The sequence below is a fragment of the Stegodyphus dumicola genome, chromosome 5 (genome assembly GCF_044657685.1).
Source record: "Stegodyphus dumicola isolate Sdum_Otavi_A_Nest chromosome 5, ASM4465768v1".
Lineage (NCBI taxonomy): Eukaryota > Metazoa > Arthropoda > Arachnida > Araneae > Eresidae > Stegodyphus > Stegodyphus dumicola.
The window spans coordinates 93,658,245-93,680,935 of NC_140772.1; the positions used below are offsets into that span (position 1 = coordinate 93,658,245).

A 22,691-nucleotide genomic window follows, 5' to 3' on the forward strand; every position below is an offset into this window, starting at 1 on the left:
TATATATATATATATATATATATTGGGATTGGCTGAAAAGTAATTACACAGCCTTTATTTTCGCAATCGCTACTCGTAGTCATATACATTCAAACACACAAGTATTTTAAACGATGAAAATGCTCATGCTTTGGCAATGTAGAATTAAAAAAATAATGAATTGGCATATATAACGAAATCTAACTTTAATGCTGTCTTCTCGTTCCTATACTTACATTTGGAAAAGTTTTATACTCGTTATGAAAATGTAAAATTATAAGAATTTTTTTTAAAAATTTCATATTATGAATCTATAAAGTAATAAGACGCTACTAATATTGACCACGATATTTGATTTGGAAATTTTGATGTTAGTTTCAACTCGGCTTGAGATTATCGGTTAAGTTAAAAAAATTCGCGGAAATAAGTTTAAATGAAGTACAGCAAAAAATATGCATCATTTAAGAAGCCGCACAAGGAATTCATGTCATATCTACATCATATTTTTTATTTAATTTATTTTTATGAAGAATTAGAATTGTAAAGTCTGGCTTTTAAGAGAAAATAATTTTGCAACGTAAACACTCTTAAAACTATATTTTAGACAAAATTAAATATTCACCTCCAATCTTTATCTGCGCAGTAGCTTGTGCACCATCCATATCATTGTAAGCGAAACACTGATACATTCCCTTATCTTCTCTTCTTACCGACGTTATATGAAGCACATCTCTTGAAAGTAACTGAACTCGGGCATTCGCCACCAGGTGTCTTTGGTCTTTCCGCCAAGTGATCGTATGAATAGGATGGCCGCTCACAGAACAGTTTAGTACGGCGGTTTCCCCAATATTTAGAGTTTGGAGCTCAGGAATAATAGCCACTCGTAATGGAGCTGGAACAAATTATCTAATTATTGTTTTTATTTATGTGCTAAAGAAAGATATGTATAATTACAGGAGATGTTTACGTATTTTAGAACGATTTCAGTGCCGTTTATTTTTTAAAATGTAAAGAGTACAGTCATTTTTCTAGACTATAAGTCTAACATCGTGATTTCCATGACAGAAAGACTTTCGTCAAGTTTAGAGGGGTAACGATTTCTAATTCTCTTCCGCTACTTTCCAGAGTGCACACACAAATTGTGGTCATTTTACGCTTACAGAGAGCTCTTTCCAAGAGATGAGAGTAATTTATTTTGGTCTCTTGGATATATCTGTAATTTCTACATTATTATTTCTGTAATTTCATGCATTATTTTTTCAAAAGGAAATCGACATAGATAAATAATTTTTATTTATGTATGAAATTTAATAAAAACACATTTAAGATGTTAAAGATTAAAAGACATATAAGATTTTATGTAGAAGAGATTCGTTAATTTAATTTACATTTTAACCTCCAGAAAACATTTATATCAGCTTTGAGATACAATGAATTGCACAAAATGTCCCTGCAACACTGTTTATTTTGACTTGCTTGGAGGTCTTCCACTCTGAGCTTATAAATACGTCCAAAACTGTCTTAAAATCTTCTTAATATACACTTTAAAATTTTACTGAGAAACGAATACACGTTAAGGCTGACACAACGGGAGAAAAAGAAAACTTAATGGTTAACAGACACACGTCACTACAAATTATTTCTTATATTTTTCCTGATAATGAATTGTAATATTTTTATGCTTTCATATGCATAATAAGTAAAGTAATTCCATTTTGAATAAATATTTGACTTCAAAATATTTTATATACTTGCGTAAATCTTTAATCATGTTTTTCGTCAAAAAATTTCATTAGTTTTAAGGGTAAAAAGAAACATTTTTAATGAAAATCAGCTTTAGTTGTTTACATAAAGTTACGGTTCTAATTTTGTAACGTTTACCTATATGAATGGCGAAATTATTCATAAAGTTTTTAATAACATGTTTCTACACGAATGTCGAAATCATACATAAAATTAGTGTGTCAGTCTTCTGTGTGGGACCTACTGTAGAAAATAATGAGATTTGCTAAAAATATAAATATTTACACCAGTGAAGATTGAATTTAATTTGCATATTCTAAAATATGCGAAATATTTTGCTTAAAACTTTTTTAATAAGATTTTTTTAATAAGGAAGACAACGTGTTAGTGTTTTTTGATAAAATATTTAATTTTTTAAATATTTAATTTTTTAGTACGAAAAGAAGTATAAACTCAAATTTACCTGTAACTACAAGAACAGTGTCCGTGCGTTTGTCTCCAATACCATTCGTGATAATACACTGGTATTTTCCTCCATCTGATATCATTACGTTTTTAATATGTAGAGTTCCAGACGTGATTTTTATCCGCAAATCTTCAATAACTGGATATAAGCCATTGGGTGTTTCTTTCATCCACCTGATAGGATGGAAAAATTACATATATGTATATATAAACCAGAAATTATTGTTAACGTTTTATTGTTGGAAAATAAATTTAATAAATAAATAAATACAAATATAAAAATTAAAAACTATGTTCCAATAAAATTCCAGTTTACCAATGCCTTGGTCTGCCATTACCATATTATTGATCAAAGACATAAACGGCTGCGCCAGTGATTTATGGCAGAAGGTTGGATTAAGTAAACTATCAATAAATATAATTTTATCTGCTAGAGCGTTAATACTAGTCTACTTAATTGTATTTAAGTGACTATTACTTCCTCAGCATGTTTGCAGTGCGATTCGACAAGTATTCATTTTCATCTTGTGCCCTACGTTGCAATGGACAAGTGCTATTTAGTTTTAATCTTCTGTTTAAAATTTTTATTGATGTTCTATTCAGTACTTTCAATGTTGTATTACGTTTCTGAAGTGACAGGTTTTGCAGATGCCAAAAAGTGTGACCAATTTAATCTTTAAATAACAATATCAATCGCTAAATTACATTTTCGTACGGTAAATGAAAGCTAATTTTTGCATTAAGAATATAGAAGCGAAATTTTGACCATATTGTCTTATATTTACTTAAATCTAGCAATTTTTTTAACTATTTCCCTTGCACTGAAAAAACTGTTAGCTTATTGTATACGCATATCCATTACTGCTGTGACGAGAAAAAAAGTACTTATTTAAAGATGTTAAGTTCATAAATGCTGACTTGAATAAATTTTAAAATTTTTAGTTATGAACAAAATTTAGAAACCTCTTTTCCCTCAGTTTTATGCCACTAAATGAAAACATATTTTAGTTCAGTTGTCATATTTTCAGTAACAATTCAATGCTATGATAAGATAAGATAAATCTTGTCTGCCCTACCCCGTGAGCTAAGCACATTACAGGTATACTCCCCTTTTGGACACTTCGTGTAGGTTCAACCTCCACTATTACCCTTCCAGGGGAGCAGCGCACCACATGGATACGACACCAGGCAACACTGGTCGTCAACTGCTCCTGCCAGTCGCATGGGCGAGCCGGTCGCAGAGGGTCGTTACCCAGCAAACCGGGGGGGGGGATAACCGCCGGGCTACGGACTAAACCACTCAGGAGATGCCAGACTCCGAGGACGGCCAATACGTGACCTTTCCCAGAGCCTTCAGAACCACCAAGTTCATAAATTTTATATCCCCGTGGCCGAGACTGCCAAGGTACAGATCCTAGCCAGTAGCTTCGCAGAGTTGTCTACGTCGACCCCCGGGAAGAGAAATGCTATGATAAAAAAAATGTCAATTTTTATTAATAATAATGCTTCGTTATGTAATTTACAGCCACTTGTAAATTGAATTTAGTATATTCGGATAGGGGCATATTCATTGATTTACTTAAATTCTATTCTGTGATTTAGGACATAATGCATTTTAAAGCAAAACATATTTCGTGTCTTTATATAAAAGTTATTGAATTTCATTAAAATATATTCTAATTAATTTTCCTACAAAATACTTCCTTGTAAAATTTATACAACAGAAAAAATTCCTATTCCAAAAGAAATACGTAAGTTTAGTCTTATTTCCTCTTTTATTTATACTTTGTACCCAGTTCATTTCTATGCCTTCATACAAAGATTCCAAAATTTCTTCTTTTTTTTTTTTTTTTTTTTTTTTTTTTTTCCCAATAGACTCTTTATTTAAATAAAACTATATCCATTATCAATTAAAATTTCTTCTTCAGAAACATTTATTTCATGGCATTTAATTTCCTAAGCAAAATCTTTTGTCGTTTACATTTTTCAATCATTCATCAGAATAGCATAAATGTATTCTTATCGTCTGAAGGTAAATGAAATCGGCAAGGACTACATACTGAAAGTACTGACGCTAAGCCAATGGGAGAGAAGCGTCCATTCAAATAACATACATTCAAACAGCTATAAAAGAATAATTGAGAACTCCTTTAACCAATGGCTTTTGCCATTGGGCTGTATGTTAAGAGGGTGGAATGAGCAATTAAGTAGTCATCAACACAATTCAGTTAAGCCGCTCATTTCCTATGCGGACAATTCTCAACTTTTCGCTGCAGGACAATTTATGAAGGATAATAGAATATAGACCAGTTATGATCAACCTGCACTTAGGGCACCACAGATATCACAGGATTGATATGCTCAATCATCCGATCTCATTTCCATTGATAGTTAAGGGACCACCCAGAACATCTACACTATCTCACCCCCAATCAAGTCTATTGAAAAACTACACTGGCGGTTAAACAATGCATGGGCTTAACTTTCGACGAAGTGTTTCATACCTTGATTGGCAGATTGAAGAGAGGTGTTGTTTATATTTGTTAGCATAGATTAGATTTGCTTCACAGCTGGACACAAACCGTGTTAAAGTTAATATTCATTTTGATTATTTAATAACATGTTTTCACCATCTTTCCTTCACTCATGTGGCCATATGGCCATACTCTTCAGAATTTCAACCTTTGCTAACTACCAGGGCCTGAGGAAAATTTCTTTTGGAACTATAATAACCTTTTCAATGGTTATTATAGTTACCTAATAAACCTTTATAATCCTAAAACTTAAACAAAAACCTTTTAACCCTAAAACTTTATAACCCTAAAACTTTACAATCCTAAAACTTTATAACCTTAAAACTTTATAACCCGAAAAACCCTAATAAACCTTTATAATGCAATATTCATTACTGTTGCGAATTACACAAAAATTTTCTTTAAATAACATATTAATTTACTATTTTGTCATTTAAGAATATTTAAACAAAAATCTACTTTCAGCATTCTATATGTTTTGTTTTTATGTTTTCAGTTTACTATGTGTTGTATAAATCACAAGTTGCATTTAAACTAGGATCTTATTTTCCACAGAAAAAAACTCAGATAAAGTGAAGAACCGAAACATGTCTTACAGATTTTATAACAAAACTTAATTGAAAAAACTACATAAATAAAATAAAAATAATGAAACTCAATTGCTCACCAATTAATAATCAAGAAACACATACGATAATATTGTTGTTAATCTGAAAGACCGTTTTGTCTTATGTCTACTTCTAACTTCAGATTTCATGTTTGATTCACTACATTTCATTAGGATATTTAATAATATAGTTTGCAACAAGTAAAACTTCAATAGTTGATAATATTTCTTTTGTTCATTTAATATAATTTTCTTGCTTTAAATTTGAAATAGTCACTTTAGTTTCCGCTAATGATTTTACAAATTTTCAGTTTTCTCTCTTCTTTTCATTTATCTATCTTTTAATCTATTAAAAAATGTTGTATTTTATATTCATTTACTGAATTTTATTTTTAAATAACACGCTTAAAAGTTTAAGCATAGTGCATTTGTTGTACACTGCGGGGGAAAAAAATGGGACAGTTCGATATCTCCCGTTCTACTGGGCCGATTGACGAAATTCAACTTGCGTTTTTCATGCCTCGAAAGCGCGACGTAGGACATGTATTAGATTTACGTATAGTACTGTTTTAATATAGGTATTTTGACACAAAATCGGACATTTTCTGAAATGACATGCCAATTTTTGTTTTCCATATTTCGATTTTACGACTCAAATTATGCCGAACTGCCAAGATTTGTAAAACTTGCAAGAATACTTTTTTAAAAAATTAGCTTCTTAACGTCAATTGAATTTGATATATATTTATTAATATCTCTTTTTTTATTAAACGTACCTGATTCTTTCTTCCGGAATTCAAAGTTTAGGCTTAATCCATACATAATTCGCACAATTTTATGATTTATTTTTAAAATTTGTATTTTTAAATAATTTTTGTAATTCTTTGAAAAACATTTTGATTATAATCTAAAAAATTTTAACATCATCTTAAAGTAGATGTATTTCTAAGCATATTTGCAAGAAATTAGAGTATTTTATTCAAAATTTCCTAAGATATACGTGAATTTACATTTTGACGCGTTTTGAAATTTGGCGTATTTAATATAAATGATAATAATGAAAATGTGGTTTAAGCACTTTGTTAAAATTATTTGAAAGAATGAACGATGGACCTTTTTTTCCTTTCGTGCATCAATGAGAAAACAGGAAAGTAAGTTACTATAAATTAAGAATTCCTCCAAATGAATAATTCTTGGTGCAAATTAAAAAAACAGTGCCAAGATAAATTTTTAGCTTTCTCACCAAAAATTATAAAATTTAATAACTAGGCACAATTTGAATCGTAGAATGAAAATATATGAAAATTTGATATGTTAATTCATAGAGTGCAATTTTATGTCAAAATGCCTATGTTAGAATAATGCTATATATAAATCTAATATCTATCCTATGTCGCGATTTCGAGACATGAAAATCGCTATTTGAATTTCGTCAGTCGGCCTAGTAGAATGGGAGATACAAAAACTGCCCCCCCCTGTTTTTTTGTGTACCTGTATTCATTGTATTATATACGCATTGCGTTAATATGCATGTATATAATTATGCATTAAGTATACATATACTTTAATGCCATTATTTTATAATTTAAACCTTCTAGTAGCAAAGTAGATTAAACCACGGAGCATGATTAATTACATTTTGGATTATATCGTAGTGCGAAACAAATGATTGGTTTAATGTTTATTTTCGTGGTTTTCTCTATACATACACAAATTAAAAATAATTTCTGTCCAAAAGACTTCTATAAAAATTTCCTTTCGATAAAAATAGCTTTTGTAATTTTGCCTTAATAAGTTGCATAGCTTCCTGCAAAGTGTATTTCTAATTACTCAGCTCAAAGGATATTTTATTCAGAAATTTGTATTTTCTATTACCGTCTTAATTCAGAAAACCTTCTGATAAAGAAATAGATAATTATATTTCTTTCCCTATTTCCTTTATTTCACTGATATACAGTTTTTAAATAATATTTTGAAACTGCTACTAATTCACAGTATAAAAGTGAACAATGAAAATAATTTATTTTGCGAAATTAAAAGCAACATCATGGGAGCAGCCTTGTATAACCTCAGAAATATTCTTATTCTTTTCCTAAAACCAGATGTTTGAAGAATTAAAAAAAAAATCAGTTTCAGGGAGCAAGATACGCCAGCAAATATATACCATAATTATACCTAATTATACCATAATCTATACATAATTATATCAGCAAATCTATACCATAATTTAAATCTATACCGTAAATCTTCCATGTCATCATTTAATTTAATCAACTTGTCACTTGTCAATGTTGAGACATGTCAATGTTGTCAATGTTGAGACATGATAAGGAAACATAGGTTGAACGCCGTAGGTTAAACGCCCAGTTTCGCTTCGCAGCTCAGTTCTAAAGTGAAATACCGGATAAAAGAAGTTCCGTGAAATATGAGAATTATTGCAAGTGATTTTCGCGTCAGCAGGAAAACACTCGTAAAAAATTAATGTAAGATGTGGGCTATGAGGAGGTGGCATCCTAATTTGTGTCGGTCTGACGCCCTCTTTCCGTCCAAGAATGGCGTGTTCAATAATATATATATGTATATATTATGAAGACTATGATATACTGATTTCCTACACACTCATATATATATATATATATATATATATATATATATATATATATATATAGTGTGAATTACTACACACACCATATATATATATATATATATATGGTGTGTGTAGGAAATTAGGTATGGCATGGGCTAATGGAAAACAAGAAAGTTCACTTTCGAGTGTAGTCAAGGATAAAGAAAATGCTTTTGAGTTTCTACAAAAACAATTGAATTATTGGCCACGAATTTCTCTCTAAATGTTACCAGTAGGTGATTCTTGCTAAACGAAAATGCACCATCTCACAGGAGTTCTCAAGGAGGTTTTGATCGTGAAACAAGTTGAAAGAGCTCCTGTTTCCAATGGCTACTTCCTTTTCTACAAAGCTAAAGTTTTCGTGAAGGACGTTATGCTGTAATGGCAGAGATATCCAACTACATGTGGCATCATCCAGCAAGATGTATTATCAGACAATAGTTATCCAGAAAATTTTACACATGTACGTTCATTGCGTAGTTTTTTAAATTTCTCTCTGCAATGGCTTCTTGTTTTAAAAATTAACGTCCAAATGAAATTCAAATTGAAGTTCCAAAATAAAAGAAGCTTTAAATATGGTTATGATATGGTTCGTTCAAGACATGCCCAAAATAAAATTTGTGAAACTAATTTCGATGACTGACAGAAATTCTTCGTACCGTCACGTCAATATCAATCAAATGTAGACAATATTGTATACTCTTCTTTATGTTTTATTTTGTAATGTAGGTCTCATTAAGAAACGTTCAAACTATTTAAGCACCATGACCCAATGATTCTATATCCTTTACCAGAGATTATATTTACATTATAGTGGTAAACAGCAATTTTTAAAAATTTATATTGCTGGATTCCCTCTACTAGTAGGACTCTATCCCTTATGTTAAGTGTTTATTTATCCTACAATGCTTCCTACTTAATCTTCGTACTTCTTATTACTAATTTGCAATATATTTGTTTGCATATATCTGTCTAAGTGTATTTATTTCATTCTTTTAAAATAAATCGTAATGCCGAAAAGTGCCTCAGTGTTATGTAAGTTAAGTATATATATATATATATATATATATATATAAAGAGCAATAACGGGAAACATTGGTATTTCCATTCAGAAGGCATTAATAACTATAACTGTTTTAGATATATGTTAAATATCAGCAAATTTCTTATATAGACTTTTACGAACGACAAATAAGCTATCTGTGTTTAATATAAATAAACTAAATAAAGAAACATAATTCTATTTTGTGAAAAAAATTAACTTGTAAATTGACTTTCAAAATAAAATATTGTACTTCATTTTTAAGTTTTAAATGCCCTTTAATTTTATTATTTATAAAACACTTTCTTTAGTCATTCCTTTATAATTCCTCTTTATTTTTCGTATCTAATAGCAATAGCAATTTCAAAAAATAATTCTAATTTCAACAAACAAGATGGCATTCTCTTTTTGAATCCTTTTGAATTAACAAATTCAAAAGAGATCCTTTTGAATTAACAAAAATTGACTATGCGCTGATACAATGAGTTTCGGATCATTCATAAGGCATGGACGTTAATGAATGCATTGCCTTTGCTTGATACGAGTTCTCAAACTCCATCGTTGAATTAGTTCTCTCGAAATACTTGTTGCAGGATATGCGACAACAAGACTGTCCGATTAAACCACTTGAAGTTCTGTTGATGAAAACTAACAAATAATAATCGTATATTTTAATAAATATACAAATTAGTTCTACGCGGATTCCTCCCATAAGGAACTTCAGAATTTAGGAAAATTAGCCTTAGATTAAGACTGATTCGACGTTGTATATTTCACAGAAGGATAACGTACGAATTGTTTGTTCTGCAGAAGCCAAAGTGTTTTTTTACGGACAGATTGACAATAACTGCATCATATGTATAATGAAAGCTCAATAGGGAGCGAAGGGATATAAAAAAATTGAAACAAAGTACTTAGATAGGAAAGATATGGCCTATGCGTATGATGCGCAGCCAAGTAAATGTAGGTAAATATAAGCTGATTGTAAATATGCATAGAATGAAAAAAGTAAGGCAAATTAATAAATCTAATTTTGAGTTAACTAATGAAATTCTGAAAATTTTATGTACTTCTCAAACGGAATTAACAGACTGATTTTCATATGATTTTAGTAGATACTTTGTCAACAAATGACTTAAGACTACTGAGATGTGTGATTCATCCTTTCTCCTGATGAGTTTCAAATTTAATAGGAATACTTTCCCTAGCCAGTAGCGTTAGAATCGCTAATGCAATTTGGAAGCTGTCCAAAATAAAGTGTTCTAAACATATTCAAAATGCCTTATTTCGACGCTTATCTTTATTTTTTAACTTTGCAAATGGAATGATTAAAATTTAAACCAACTTAAGATTTTGCTACCCTGCGACTTTGTATTAAAGTTTGAGACACAGAGGTAATTTAAATTGGTTTCGTAATTATCATAGATTTTATGATTAAAGTATCGCTGCTCGTCTTAAAATGCCAGTGCTTAATTAACTAAAATATACTCTGTTTTCCATAATTTCATGTAAATTCTGTTTCAGCAGAAATATTTTGAATTTCTGAAGCATGGCTCAACGAACATTTATTTTTAAAATATTTGTAGGCATGCTATTCGGAATATAGAAATTAAGATAAATGTTTAAAGTGATCTATTTTATTATTTAAGTTTTTCTGCACATTAAGTTTCCATTTTTAACTGAATTTATTTACACTTCGTTTTCAAACATTAATTAACACGTAGTTTATTTGCTTATTATTACTTTAAAATCTTAAAGTTAAGAGATCTATTTTAACGATCTTAATTCCATACAGTAATTTTAATGTAAAGTAATAAGGGTAAAGCTGTGTAAAATAATAATTTGCAACTAATATTTTAAGCAGCGAGATTCCATTCTATTTGTCCTTATGCATTAAATGAGAACAAAATTATTATTATTATTGATTACCATTTATACGATTTATGATCATTACTATTCGAACTCGCAAATATAACTTTTCGACACAGATCTTTATAAACTGGATTACGGTGGATTAGTTAGTGCAGCCAACAGCTTGAAGCTTATCTGCTCACTATTATTTTTCCTCTCCATTTTGTGTAGCAATTGGAAACTTTCTCTAAGTTATTTGTCGAAAAGCGCCGAATCCGCAAGTCATTTAGCAGTCTCATTACCTAAGATTCATCCCAGCTGGTAAATGATATTGCATTCTCAACTATAGGAGAAAGACACCTGTAAGAGCAATGCTTGCACATGATCGAACCGGTACTTCAGTACCATTTTACTGCGATATATGGATGCTAATTAGACTACTTTAAGAAAAATGAGTTCGCATTTAACGTTACACTGTAGGAAAGTATGATAGCTATTGCAGCTAGCCCTTTCGGTAGTCGAGAACCGCTAGGACGTATTATTAGATTTGAGTAGCCTTATAAACTTGACATTATCAATACAAAATATAATAAAGTCATGAGAAATATGAGAAGTTTTATTTAAGTTGAATAAATTATTATTACAAACGGATAAACAACCATGATTAAAATAAATTAAATGTGAACTATTTCAGAAATTATTATAAGAAATTTCATGATTATTAGAATTTAAGTTATCTCAGGAAAATATTATCATCGAATGGTTCGATATACAAGCTCAGTGTTATGTCCTAAGTTTTGTGTCATATATGCAATATTATGCAACTTGCATTTTGAAGTCGATTTGACATTCATAAGACTTTGCCTTCATTAGCAGTGAGATGTTCTATTTTTACACTTATGAAAAGGAAGGCATTTTTTCATCCTGATAGTTGCAAATGCTAACACGTTTTCTTTTAGAAACTCATCATGAAAATTAAGTTTCTTTTAGACAATCAGTGACTTTAATATTCCTTGAATAGTATCTTTAAGTTTTATTATATCAAGGAACTGGTTCATTAATTCATTCGATTATGTAAATGATCTAATAAATGTTTTATCATACTGATTTAATCTATAAGGAGAACGATTTTATTTCTTCCTCTCTAATATTGTTGGGCTTCCCTTATTTTGCATAACACATTATTTTAAGTTTGATACATTTCCTGAATTTCTCAACTTCCCCTCGCATTGTCTTGCCAGGATGCAAACTTAAAGTTAAGTGAGTCTTTAAACGGGTGAATCTCTGAGTTTATTCAGAAGGTGTTTTCGCTAGCCAATGCACATTTCATTGCTATCTTGCTGTTACGCTAGTATGGCTCTTTGCCATTTCGGATAATTGTCACGCCTTTTAGGTTTTGTTGAGCCAAGTGAAGGTAGACGTAACTTAAGGTGCTAATCCAAAACTATTCTATTTTAGATTTGAATTGATTTATATCCGACGTTTAAGTTCCACCGCAAGTGGTCGGTGTTATTGTAAAGCACGAAGCCCGCCCGTGCCTTTCTAAGTTGAATTAATAAAAGGTTACTTTTCACCCTTCTCCTGTGCTAGTATTTCGTTCACGCTCTGCGAGAATTCGCTATGTTCATTCTAGGATCTAGTTTAGTTTATGTGGAATAGAAGAGACAGATTTTACAATATGTTCTTAATGCTATTGCTTTTCGTTTCCACTATGATATGGTTTAGAATAATAACGCATGCATTAGCTTAATCGAAATTATTCTTCAAATTAATTCTATTCACTTTTTGCACATCATTTTATACTTCAAAGTAGTCAAAACCTTGATTCTTTTAATTGTTTTGTATGTTGTTCCAAATATATTCATAGTTAATTCCCTTTCATGTTCAAGAGAGCTTTGGTGAATTCCCATATATTTAGTGTTTGTTTCTTCTAGTTCCCAAACAGCTGCTTGAGGAGCCGGACTTTCTTCATCTGAAATTTACTTTCGAGGGAAAACACATCTGATCTGATTTATCTTCACTTGTAAGATTAACTGATACTGAATTTAAGTGCTCAGAAATTAAAAAAATACCTCGCATTTACAGTGTGCTTCCAAAGAATCAGATTCGTTATATTTTTTTCAGAAAGTTTTTTTTCGAAAGTCAAATATTCGGCTTTTAGTTTAGCTTAACTCGGGTAAACGGTACATGCATCTTTAAGTAAGTTTTGAGTATTGTTGCAATTTTAAAATATTTTTTTTATTTATCTGTTTGGCTCTGACAGTGTACAATACAATTTTGACTTTCTGGTGGATTTATATGTTTGTTAATGTAAGTTAACTATTGAGAAATTGTTTGCATGTAAGTACATATTTTAATCAGAAACGGCGATGAATCTTCTGGCTTTCAAGAGCTGTTTTTAACATTGTTTTACGCAAGGTCACCCACTTAATAGGTTTTATCTGGTTTTCATATCCTATTTCTGAGGTGCTGGAAAGCACTTGAAAAAGGTTCATGCTTCATTCCTATATATATATATTATTTTGTTCTTGGCGTGGGTGCAGATAATTCTCTTTTCTTTTGGAGCATTATCTGGAATGTTGCAGCCTTGACTTTTTAAAACGGATTGCACGCTGGAGAGAGCTTACTTTCCTTCCTCTGATTCGACTGCTTCTGTTCTCTGCGCCACATTTAAGGGATAATATTCCCCGAAATAAATGACAAGGTAAACTGAACTTATGATAAGCTACTGATATTACCTGAAACTAGCTACTAACGTTCAGTGAAACTAGCTAATGACGGAGAATCTGACGTCGTATCAGTGAAGAATCAAATAGGATTTTGCTAACAAGAAGCACATATATGCGATAAACATCTTTTGATGGCGAGTATAGCATCTCTTTTCGACTACTACTTCGCCATCGGCACTTTCCGATTCCCCCTAGGATTTCTCACTGCACTGAAGGGTTTATCTAAACCACTAATGAACACAAAAAATAAGGAACATCTTCAGAAGATAAGGTTGTGTGCTTACTCTCCACGTTTATAGAAGACGCTGTATCACAGATCACAGTGGCGAATCATTTATTTTCAAAGGAAAAGTACCCAGTTCACACTTCTTTGTTGTATGTGTTTACGCAAAGTAGTAACTTTTTTATTCGTACTGAAATACTGCATTTTAACAGCTCATGGGCTAATCTCTTATCATAAAAATATCACACTACTTCACCAACTAAGTACTTTCAATCTGAGGTTCAGGAAACATTGTGAGAGGAAATTGCATAATAAGATTCTCGGTGATGAGAATTATGTATATAAATTTGTCCAGCCACATTGCTGTATAACAACAAATGCAGACAGCGAAAGAATTTAGGTATATACAACACTTTGCATTCTTTGAGAAAAACATACACAAACACAAATGAATTTTCATTACTGGCGGGGAAAGCGCTGCAATAGACTAAATGATGACCGCGATAAATTGTAACTAAAAGGACTTCAAAAAGCTCAGAAATCAGTTCTTTTTTCATCAACCCCCCTCTTTCCACGTACCACTGTAATATCAATGGCATGTTCAATGCTAAAAAATGGCCCATTATTTATACGACGAACAGCGCTGTTAGTTAGTTTAAACATGTTTGCTACAGACATACACTACACAAAACTTAACTAACACAAAAATATCCACAACATGTTTGAAGTTGGTTTAGCAGGAGTTTCAACATTTTACTTTTTTATGTTAGATTAAAAAATATTTAGGGCAACGCGTCAATTTGTATTTCTCCAGAAGAAAGACACTAAATAGGCCTAAAAATAAAGATAATAATAATAATAATAATAATAACCTACTGAAATATACATTATCATCATGCGTCCTAATACGTAGCATATGATGACTAAATGATGACTCCCCTCTTTCCACGTACCACTGTAATATGCGCGATAACGTCTATGAAGGTGTGCATACGTCTATGAAGGTGTGCACCACAGACGTATGCACACCTTCATAGACGTTATCGCGCATATTTACAAATGATTTATGTAAAATGAAGTCTGCATAAAACTTTTGTGTACATATTCCTGTGTGCTTTAAAATATTTGTCATTCATTTAAAATAACAAAAAATCAAATGTTTCATAAAAGCAAAAAGAATGAATGAAAGATAAAAAAAAATTGCATCAAGAACATGCATATTTAATATGGTTGCTGCTAAAATTTTTCAGAACACTTTGGATAGAAAATCGAAAACCACTTTGCATATTTGATTAAATTTAACGTTTGGATCTCTTTAAAAAACTGATTATGAAGTTATGCTTCAAATTTGCATGCAGATGAGTTTACAAGCAAAATTAAAGATGACAAATTTTCGTTATCTTGAAAGAGAGAAAAAGTGAAATCTCATTTGCAAACTCTTTGTATCTCGGAAAGTTGATCAACAAAACTGAAAAAATAAGACTTCATATAATGGGGAGAATAAAAATATAAAATAGAAAGAAGCTTTAACGTGGTTGTCATTTTCTTTAGGGAATGTCGTCAAGTATTTCCCTTGGTATAGGGAATATATTGATTACAAGGTGTCAGAAGTTCATAATCTCTGGTGATAAGCTAATAAAGGAAGAGATTGCTCTGATTACGCAAATTACTGGCACATCTGGTAAGATAAAAATTCAAAAAAGAGTTTTATAAAAAAGTTCCATGTTTATAAGCATTAAAGATTAACAATTTAAATACGCATAAATGTATATATGCAGCATTTTTATTTCTTTAACGACGAAAAAAATTGCGGTGTGGGGTTTGTAAGCAAGTTCCTTAGCATAAAGACTTTTTAATCTCTAAAAATCACCTTCTTCGAAGATTCCACTGTTTTCAATTGGAAGATATCTTGCTATGACAGTATATAAAATATCGCATTTTAAAAGAAATATTTGTTACATGTCTTGTGCGCTAACAATGTAGCTAATATTGCATGCTGTGCCTTGAATAATTCTTTATTGAATAAGTACGGACGTGGCTCTGTAACTTCTATATCTTCAGCCAGCTTCCATTGAAATTAAAATTAGTCTAAGCAACGAGCGAGCTTGTAATTTATATAGAGTACTAAGACAACAGCGCATTATAGATATTTAACCAGTGAAAAAGGCTGATACTTAACCGAGCCATCAGTGAAAGAGTGTATAAAACCATGAAAACTGATACATCCTCCAGGGTTTAAACCCTGGGGAAAAATTTGAAAGTTTTCAGATTTTGTACTACACCCAAAGGGGCGTTGTTTTCATTTACATACACGGCAGCCTTTGGGCTAATGTTCCGTTGGGCTAAAAGTATTTAAAAACAGCTTATCTATAATTTCCGATAGACAGTATCGCGCCCTAGAGATAAAAACGTTATTTTGAAACTCGTTTTGAAATCACTGAGTTTGTTAATCAAAAATTCGTTAAATGTTTACAAAATATGAAATACACAATAAAACAAGTTTAAAATTCAAAATTTGGGCTTACATGTGTCCATATGCGTTTGGAGGACTACGCTATTCAAAATTTGATGGCTCTAGGTACCGTAGTTTCTCCACAAAGCGAAAAACATGCATACATTCATGCAAATTCTTCTTTCTTTAAATATAATACAGGGCGATAATATTTTGTGACAACACTTTGAAAAGTGATTCAGATTTTTATAGTGATTCAACTCAAAATTCCATTTTGAGACTAACAGCTCTTCTGAGCTAACGTTCCTTTTGCGTCTACAATTGTCTATAATTGTCTTTTCGCGATTTTTCCATGCGTAATTTGGTAACAGTTATCGTTAGTCCTACAGGCAAAGCACATTGCCCTGGAATGCTTTGCCATAATCAAATATAAATGCCTACTTAACCGGTGGAGTTTTGAATGTATAATTGCAAATTTAGTATTCCTCTTGATGAAGCCGAATTAATATTTGAAATTTCGATTTTTTTTGTCCTAATTGAGAAAGTTGAGTAACTGTACTTCTACAGATAGCGGTAGTTATTGTTTGTTAATTTTAAAGTATAAATTATGAGCAATATTCTAGCAATTTTTAGTAGTTTATTTTAGTATTTTAGTTCAGTTTTATTTCTTGTCTGCTCTACTGACTTCTACTATAACTCTTGTTTATTTGCGAAAGCGATAGGTACAAGGAAGGTACTCGTCGGAACAAGGAAGGTAAAGATCTTGCAGTGACATAGCTAATCAATTTTATTTTAAATTTAAATTTGCATGCCAGAACACAGTAGTTTATTTTTATTTTAATCTTCGATTTTTATATATTTTAGTTATTATTTTTTTTTTAAACGTTCTGAAACTTTAACGATAAAAATTCTGTGAGGTGATAGACAGTAGCCAGAAATTTTCTGACCGCAGTGCTTTATTATTTAATATAATTACTTAAAAATATAAGCAAGAAAATTAGTAGAAAATTGAAACTTTTTTGTTAAGGAATATTTTACGAAGTAGCATATGACATTATACAAATAATGAAATGTGTAGCTGTATAATGAAAATAAAACATAGTTAAAATTATTTAAAACTTATTATTTTCTTATAAAAGAACAAACATTCTTCCCTAATATTTTCCTCTATATAGCAATTACAGTACTTTTAAAAAGATTTAAAAAACATCAAAAGCAATTTCGTATTTTTACATTTTTTTTTTTTTTTTTAATTTGAGAGTTTCTTAAAATGATACTTTTTTGTATAACTGTTTCGAAAATTCCGTTATTAATTACTTTAGGTAATTAAAAATTACGTGTTTTATGCAGGCTTGGTATTTTCTCTAAAGCATCGCTGTTGAGAAGCTGAAAAATATATTAGTTTACTAAAATGATAACATTTGTTTTAACTTCCATTCCATTTCTAAGCAAGCGAAATATTTATTCTATGAGTGGGCAAAAAATAACAAGCACAAAATTAACAGGGAAATAATATTAAAAATGAAATGCGGGGAAATGGTTGTAAGAGTGAAAACTTAAATCACTAGCTTTCATACATCAGTCCTCTCAGATCCCCACAGGAACTCATTATAATCAGTGTTTTGAAAACGGGAATTGGGGGGGATAAGCAAATGACTTTCGATATGCCCTTTCTTTTTGCTTTCAGGTTTTGAATTGGGAAATATTTGCTCACTTCATTCGTTTCCTCTCGTATTTCAATCTGATTTGTTTTTATCAGTTTTGCTTCATGAAATTTAGTACGGATTCTTTATTTTTTAAAATCTGATTATTGTTATCATTAACTTTCAAACATAAATTGTAAGATAAGGTTTCAAAATATTAAATAAGAGGCTACGAGGTACGAATAAATCTGGTGAATATTCCTTAAATACATAAGTAAAACGAATTAATGAAAAAATGAATAAATAAATCAAGTAAAATAGTTAAGGAAGAAAATTTCACGCTAATAGCCTAACATTATCTCAATATATACTTCAATATACTTATCTAATCTAGTAGTTGGGGTAACTGAAAATACAAAATGTCATCAGTCATTAAACATATTTCGGCAGGAAGTCTAGGCGAGGAATATATCTTTCATTTGTCCTCCTAAGACACAGACAAACGACAAACGTGCTTTCCTTTCTCAACAATACTTTGACGAGCTACTAAATCTGTTTGCTAACTTTGTTCCCCAATCTGTATCTATAATAAAAGATATTTCATAATGGATAACATAATATGAATCATAATTTGAATTACAGGCTTGTTTGAGGGATTTGTTTCCTTTTCATCTGTAAGAAGGATTTCACAGTTGTAGTAGTCATATTTTTCATTACTTCTAGTGCTAAGACGATTTCTCAGAATGTTCATAGCTTACGGTATTCCAAATTGCTTTCTGTCATTACGTGACTGACCACAGTATATCAGGCCATTCTACAGCATGGATCTTATAAGAAATAGACTAACCGAAACGGGTTTTCTCCCTCATCTGAAGCGTTGCCGGCTGTCACCTTGATCACATCCGGAAGAGTAGGGACGACTTGCAGAAATTTAACATTGGTTGCCTATTGCAGCGTGTCTAATTGTCAAGAAAAAGCTGGTTGTAGCCCCTCATTTCACAAATTAGAATTTCTACATATTTTTATTTTTGAAATTGAGATTGATTTTTAAAAAATTAGCATATTTGTCAAGCATAATTAACGTTCCAAATAATTATAAAGCTATTGCATGCTTTCAGGGCTGGATATTTTTTTTGGCTTTTCCTATGCCGTAAGGAAATTTGTAACTACTACTTTTAGAAAATAATATTTTAAATCTGAACTAATAGAAAATTTTCTCTTGCAATTTTTATGCTTTTTATTGGTGTAAATATGTAAAAAATACTAAAATATTTAAAAACAAATTTTTGAAAGTTTTGTTTAAAATTCTAAATTGTGCTGCTTTTTCAAAATTATAGATGAGTATTATAGCACAATTTATATAAAGGAATTTTATTTCAATTATATTTCATAATACATCATAGTGATAAACACCTTTGACTCCTTAAAAATTTTTATACATTTAATTCTAATATTAAAGCTGTATTTAACCGTAATAATTAAATTTTGCTTGTATTTTATAGTGATTATTTCTTAATTTATTTTTAGTTCTGCATAAGTTTTTTTATTTACTGTTAATTTAATTTATTAGCCCAAAGCTGCGGTAGCCTAGAAAGTCTGTTAGTTTCGAAGTGGCATTTTGCGTTGTTTTACTATAAATGTCCGTGTCTCCTTGCAAATTGTTGTTACCAAATATTATCGCCCTGCATTATATATAAAGAAATTAAATAATGAAGAATCTGCATGAATACATGTATGTTTCTCTCACTGTGACAAAAACGACAGTATCTAGAGCCATCAAATTTTGAATAATATAAACCTCCACCCGAACATGGGCATCTGGACGGCCGAATTTCGAATTTCTTTCAATCTATTTCATATTTTGTAAACCTTTAACGAATTCTTGATTAACAAACTCAACGAGTTCAGAGCGAGTACTGTACGGAAAGTAACAGTTTTATCTCCAGTGCGGAAATGCTAAAGATAAGCTGTTTTCAAATGTATGTGGTTTAGGGCGAAGAACATGATATTCAATAAATATAGGTAACAAACAAAACTTTAAAAAAAAGGTTCCCTTTGGGCGTAATATAAAATCTGAGTGCTTCTAGATTTCTAGATAAATCTGAGTGCACTTAGAATTACGTTTTCATTGTAAACAGTCCTACTTTATTCATGATCTTCCTACTATGTTTGAAATTAAAATTTCATGCTAAGAAAAGTATTTTTGACCTAACTAAACAAATTCGTGCATCATGCTAGATTTTTAGATTTTATTATACGCATGATAGTGTAACTTTTTAATTAAAAAACTGTCTATGTGTGCTTAATTTTATTCAAGAGATTTACTGGTAGAAACTTTCAATCTATGCATGCATACAATTTTATCTATAATTTATACAATTTTCTGCACATAATCTCGGTTAATATTAAATATTGTGAAGGTACTGAAAGTTCTCACTGAAAAGCTTAGACAAGCAAAATCAGTCAAAAGAAGGTCCTGCTTTTTCGTGTTTAATCGTTGTAATAAAAGTATGTTTGCTACTTTGAGTAATATTTTATCTTTTAAATTTTTACCAATAAGGACAAACATACTTTAATGCTGATTCTGCGTAAGTACTCTACAATCAAATATTTAATACACATATCATTGTACATTGATGGTATTAATAATGCGCATAATTTGAAACAGTGATTAATTTTTACATTATAGTATATATGTAAGAAACTTCTATGTAGTAAAAGTATGATGTAAAATTAAGCAAGGGTTCAACAGACATTAGATTAATATTATATGAGTTCATTGTTCTGTCTTTGATGTTGAGTAGACTGTATTCTGTAGGCTTGCTGTCTTACAACATTAGCAGAACTTAAAAAATGTCTCTAAGTGTAAATCCTCACTGAAATTCATTTATTATTTTTTCTTGTAGATGTCACATGGGCTGAAAAACGCGACTCGCCAAGTACTCGAATTCCACCTCGCCTTATGAAAGACCACCTCAGAAAAATGCCTACACAATTGGAACTCCAGCAACTACTCCAAATAAAGCTTCAAGCACTCGCTTAAAATTAAACTAGTTTGCATTTGCCCCGCTTTTAAGCTCAGTGAATAGAAATACAATTTGCATAATACCAAATATTCATGTTAACAGGATTACATAAATAAAATAATAGATATATACTCATACTATTCATCGTCACGTTCAGAAGTCACTTAGGCTGAAAATCGGCGACTCGCCGAGCACGCGAAAAGCTCAAATTCCTACTTGAAAGAACACCTCAGAAGAACAATTACGCTAGTGGGACCCCATTAGCTATACCAAATGGAATATTTTGGTACTTCCTGTGTATGCTAGTTTCAGCGAGCTAAGATTAATCACTATTACTACCAACTTAGTTTGATGATGTCACACACTTTTATTGAGGACGTAGGATGGCCTGATGTATTGTCTTTGACCACGGTCATACTATTTACATATTAATCCAAATGATCAGTGATGATATATTATTTACCCATCGTCCGTCAGTGGCGTGTGTAAGTAATATAATGTTGTAGATCGCTGTAAATAGTTGAGTTTATGTGATTGCATTGTTGGTTTTGTGTATTGCTGGAATATTATGCATTGTTTCGTTCTTTTATAAGTAACAATTTTATGCTAATTTTAGGGTTTATTTTTCCCGTAATTGAAACAGCAAACACATGTGGCATTTGACATGCAATTCCGGTATTTCAAAGGCCTTTCAGATAAATGTGAACCTTAATAAGATAATGAGGCTCAGTTGTTAGTAATCTTGTGCATTGCATTGCTCGAGATATTAATCATTAAGAAAGGGCGAAGTTGTACATTTTTTGTAAATATTTGAGAGCATTTTATTGCACTGTTTTTAGATATTATTTGATTTATTTATTTGCTGCATTTTGATAAAAAATTTAAGGGAATACCCATGCATGTTCAAGAAGATGTTGCGCAAAATGCTGCCAACACTGTTAGAAAGCAGAGGAAAGATATTACTTTGATGTACTAGTAACAAATTAATCAAATTTCAGTAACATTAAGTACTGATCTCAGTGAACAACGACGCGTTGCGAAAGGCCCAAATGGCAGATCCTGAAAAGAAATCAATAATGGAAGTAATAGAAACAGCAGATAAAAACCGTATTGGCAAGAAATTCCCTCTTTTAGTCCTAAACAAAATTATATTTGGTTTTACTGAATTCACTTCATATGCGAGAAAATTTCTCTGCCGAAAATGGGAAGCGACGACAGAGAGAGCAGCAGAGAACAATTCATTTTACACAATTCTTCAATCCTTAGTATTCTGGCAGAGCTCCACCGTAGCTGTATTCATTTTGGTGTAACAAAGACACTACAAAAGCTTATGTAAAATCAAAGATTATGTAGTAAGGTGGTAAAAATGCGTGTAGAGCTCGAAAAGTCTCACAAGCACGTACACGATTATGATGTAGGAGCACCATTCGAAAGGTACACTCTGGATATTCTCAGATCTCTGTTTTGTATGATAAGGTAACACATTAGTTTTTATAGTGTACTTTAATGGTGAAATGGTCGGTAGTCATTCCTAATCAACAAACTTGAATCGGTTCAAAAAAACTAGTCGCTCCTTTATATATAATGTCAAATAGCATGGTGGAGTCATTAAATAGTTAAGCTTTGGGATATTTCTCATTAATCATGCATCGGAGTCATCAAAACAGGGACCAAAAGTTGCTTTTATTCTTGTAAGCTTGTGAGTATCCTAATTATGACAACACATGTTTCCTCAATGACAGATGATTTTTATTTGTTATCTTCATCTGCC

General features: G+C 31.0%; 1 protein-coding gene across 6 annotated transcripts in view; it reads right to left on the bottom strand.

The window, feature by feature from the left end:
* LOC118188464 (cell adhesion molecule Dscam1-like) overlaps window positions 1–22,691 on the bottom strand; it is a 572,681-nt gene that overhangs the window by 361,334 nt on the left and 188,656 nt on the right. For all 6 annotated transcript variants that reach the window (XR_015041171.1, XR_015041170.1, XR_015041169.1 and 3 more), the window contains exons 6-7: window positions 2,186–2,361; window positions 602–871 (exon numbers count right to left, since the gene is read on the bottom strand). Coding sequence is in view for 3 of the 6 variants with exons in the window: in XM_085816872.1 (XP_085672998.1) it covers window positions 602–871; window positions 2,186–2,361 (446 nt within the window). In the remaining 3 variants the exon portion in view is untranslated. The remainder of the gene's footprint in view (window positions 1–601; window positions 872–2,185; window positions 2,362–22,691) is intronic.